We start from the raw sequence: 3,991 nt of genomic DNA, 5'->3' as shown, positions 1-3,991 counted from the left end.
TGGCAACCCTGTGATACCCAGACAACTCTGCTTAAGTGTGTGCCTTCAGGTCACTACATGCTGCCCGGGCTTGTACATTACAATCTATTGGCAGCACTAATTGATTTTGCATTTTTACATTGCTTTTGGTCACTGCACTTTTTGTTCTAAGGTCTGAGCAGTGCCTGCCCGATCCGTATGTGCAAACTATGGAACTACCTGGGCTGCACACATTCTTGGACCACGTGTCTTAGCTATATAAATGCCTTGCAAAAAAAAAAAAAAGTAATGCTGCCTGCAATGCTGAAGGAAGCACACAGGGGCAGCTTAGTAGGGATATGATCCAGAGTTTCTGATCTCCACTGGATGCCCAAGGTACTTTTGCAAAAAGAAAAGAAGCAGCAGACCCAAATGAAAAAAGTATCCCAGTTAGCTCTTGCTGATTTAATGTGCTACTGTTAGGCTGCTTACCAAGTGATAAGAGACACACATCAAAATTTTAATGTGCCCAGAGACAACCTTGGGCCACCCAAGCAACCATTCTATACAACTGAATTAAGTGCTCTGTGTTTGCCAGGCCTTTCCAAAGACACATGGAAGAACCTATGTCCTATGAGGCTGCTTTACTCATCGGGTTCACATGAGCCAGAGATGGAGAACCTGTGATCCTCTAGATGTTGCTCGACTCCAATTCTCATCAACCCCAGCCAGCATGAGCAGTGGTTGGAGAAGATGGGAGTTGTAGTTCAACAACATCTGGAGGTTCTACACCCCTGATAAAAACCACTGTTAAGACTTGGCAGCTGTGTGCAGCCTTTTTCTAACTTGTTTTAGGAGACAACCAGTACCAGAGGTTCTGAAGAGAAATGCATCCGTTCACAATTTTAATATTCCAGATCTATTGAAGTCACTGCTGCCCCCTGTCTGTTGCATTAAGTTGCTCAACTTGCATCTCAAAAGAGACTGAACGGCTTGCTGGAAATTATCGCTGATTATGGCGTAAAGTAACAAGTTTCCACATGTGTTCAGGGCAGCCAGTGGCCTGGATAGAATGTAAGCAGCATGGATATGGTTTTCAATATCGCAGCTGACTCGGTACAGCCTTAGTTCAATCCGAACAACCCGAAAAATATGGAAAGGTAGAAAGCACACATAAAAGACCACCAGGAGGAAAAATGCAAGTCTACGAGCCTTCTGCTTATAAGGGTTTTGAGTGTGGGGCCCTGTAGCCAAGGTATAGATGATCACAGTGTAGCAAAGAGTCACCGTTATTAATGGCAAGTAGAAGGCCAGGCCAGTTAAAAACCAGTTGTACCACCGAATAACATCCACGTTTTCAGAACTAGTAAGGTCGAGGCAAAGAGATTTGTTCTCCTCTATCGTCGAAGTAAACAAAAAGTTGAGAGGACCCATGGCCAGCAGTGAAATCACCCAAGATGCAACGCAGGCCGCAACAGCCCATGCCTTTTTCCGAACGGAAAAAGACTGTATTGGGTGGACAATTGCAATGTATCGGAAGATGCTGAAGCAGGTCAGGAAGAGGATGCTGCTGTACAAGTTGAAGTGGAAACCAAAGCGGATGAACTTGCACATAAAGTCTCCAAAGACCCAATCCTCTCCATTGGCGTAGTAGTGAATCAAGAAAGGAAGGCTGGATAAGTACAGGAGGTCTGTGCAGGCCAAGTTGAACATGATAATGGTGCTGCTTTTCCAGGGCCTCATCTTGAACGTGTACACGCAAATCGCCATGATGTTGCCTGGGAATCCCACTGAGAAGATCATGCCATACAAGGGGGGCAGGTAGGATTTCCTGAGTCCGTGCACGTTGTCAGTGCAGTTCTCAACAGCAACTGCAACGTAGCTTGGCAGCGCACTGGTCTGATTGGTTGCATTTTCAAAGGCAGTTGCATCCATAGCAACCATTGTGAGACTTCATGAGGGCGGGAGAGAGAAAAGAGGGTCAGTTTGGCTTAGACAAGTTTCAGAAAAACAACATGCTCAAGTTATTTTGCTATAGGAAGAAAACTTCTGGGGATGCGGTTAAGTGCAATATAATCAGAGTGGTGAGCTCTGTGAAATGTTCTCATGGTTTTGTTCCCCAAGGATGTGATGCATCCAGAGAGAAAGACAGAGGACACCCACTGCTGCCTAAATGCTCAGACATGGATGAAGAGGGTGGGCTGTCTTTTCCTCAATTCTCCTCCTTCCTTCCATTCCCTCAAGAGTTGTAATGGAGGAAAATTAAATTCATATTTCACTTAAAAGCGAACTCGCAAAATTTGCACTTTTTTAAAACAATACAAGAGCTGAAACATGACCAACCTTTGAAATTTGCATCTTTCTGAATTTTGCAGTGCAAGCAATATGCAAGCAATACACAGCTGAGCAATATGCAGTAAAATCCATGTACAATGGTACCTCTGGTTACGAACTTAATTCATTCCAAAGGTCCATTATTAACCTGAAACCGTTCTTAACCTGAGGTACCACTTTAGCTAATGGGACCTCCCACTGCTGCTGCGCCACCTGAGCACAATTTCTGTTTTCATCCTGGGGCAAAGTTCTTAACCCGAGGTACTACTTCCAGGTTAGCGGAGTCTGTAACCCGAGGTGTTTGTAACCTGAGGTGTTTGTAACCCAAGGCACCACTGTATTAGAGTGTGCATGTAAGTTTATATAAGAGTGAAAATAACGTATAAAATCCATTGTGCTGCTTGTAAGAATGTGCATATTTGTCAAATCTGCACACAAAAAACATTAGGAGAAATTCACATTGGGAGAAATAATTTTCATGAGGACCCCACCCATCCCTAATCACAAATATGGAGAACTGAATTTAAGATTGGAAAAATGAGAACCAAAAAGAACCCCAAACGGGCAGATCCCTCCGTCCCTGCTCAAGAGAACTTCACACATCTTAACCCCAAGAGCAAGGAGGTTTGGGTGTATGTGTTGACCCATAATCTTTAATGAACCTCCAAATTTAGGGTCCCGTGCACTATAGGAGCATCTGCATAAATAGGATCTATGCAGGCCTTTAGCCAGCCTCCAAGTTTGAGGAATGGGGGAGAGTGGACACCAAAACAGTAGAGAGGCAGTTTACACATTAATGTATTACTTAAGATTCATTAAGGCTATATTAATGATGTTAATGATTATCATTACAGTGGACGCTTGGGTTGCGAATGTGATCCGTGCGGGAGGCACATTTGCAATCTGCAGCATTCGCAACCTGCAGTGCTGCGTCTGCGCATGTGCAGGTCACGAACCGGCGCTTCTGCGCATGCGCAAAACACAATTTAGTGCTTCTGTGCATGCGCGAGCGCCGAAACCTGGAAGTAACTAGTTCCGGTACTTCTGGGTTTGCGGCGGTGCGCAACCCGAAAACGCGCAACCTGAAGCGTCTGTAAACCGAGGTATGACTGTATTACTGTTACCTGTGCAGGCCTTGTTGCAGGTAAGAGGGCAAATATTTCTGGGGTTGCCAGAGTACAGCCTCCTCCTCCTGCCTTTCCTTCCATTCTTCACTTCTTTGATCTCCTCCTTCCACCCACCTGCCCCCTGGTTGCTTTCCTACCTTCCTCCCCCCCCCTTTCTCTTCCTCAGCTTCCCTTAACTCCTTTCATTTCCTTGTTCTGCCCATTCTCTGCCCTTCCCTTCCTTTTATCTTTCCACCAGGACCTTTAAAAGGCAGGGGGAGGGGATTTCCTAATGTTAAAATTATTTGAAAAAAGGGGGGAGCAGAAAAGATTATGGGGAGGGCAGCCCCCCCCCCAGCTTCCCTCTGGCTACAGGCCTGGGTTCGGTATTCAGAGTTCATTGACGCTGGTGTTTTTTTAAAAAATAATAATAATACATGATTAAAAAGGTGCACTCTGACTAACCAACCCATTATTATTTTTTAAAAAAGAAGTTTGTTTTTTTAAAAAATAAGCATTTAAAGTAACTGCAGGTAGCAAGCACAGACTTGGAACAAGAGGTCCCTCTTTAACTCTCTCACACGAGGGAATAC

The 3,991-nt window shown here is 44.8% G+C and overlaps 1 protein-coding gene across 1 annotated transcript; it reads right to left on the bottom strand.

Annotated features, from left to right (window-relative positions):
• LOC118085759 (2-oxoglutarate receptor 1-like) lies at positions 1 to 1,905 on the bottom strand. Its single transcript, XM_035116718.3, has one exon. The coding sequence runs from the start codon at positions 1,900 to 1,902 to the stop codon at positions 856 to 858; it is 1,047 nt and encodes a 348-aa protein (XP_034972609.3). The 5' UTR covers positions 1,903 to 1,905; the 3' UTR covers positions 1 to 855.
• Positions 1,906 to 3,991: the final 2,086 nt, after the last annotated feature.

This window comes from Zootoca vivipara, chromosome 4 (genome assembly GCF_965207765.1).
Source record: "Zootoca vivipara chromosome 4, rZooViv2.hap1.1, whole genome shotgun sequence".
NCBI classification, from domain to species: Eukaryota; Metazoa; Chordata; class Lepidosauria; order Squamata; family Lacertidae; genus Zootoca; species Zootoca vivipara.
The sequence above is the reverse complement of the archived record's forward strand: the minus strand, read 5'-3'. Positions and strand labels throughout refer to the sequence as shown.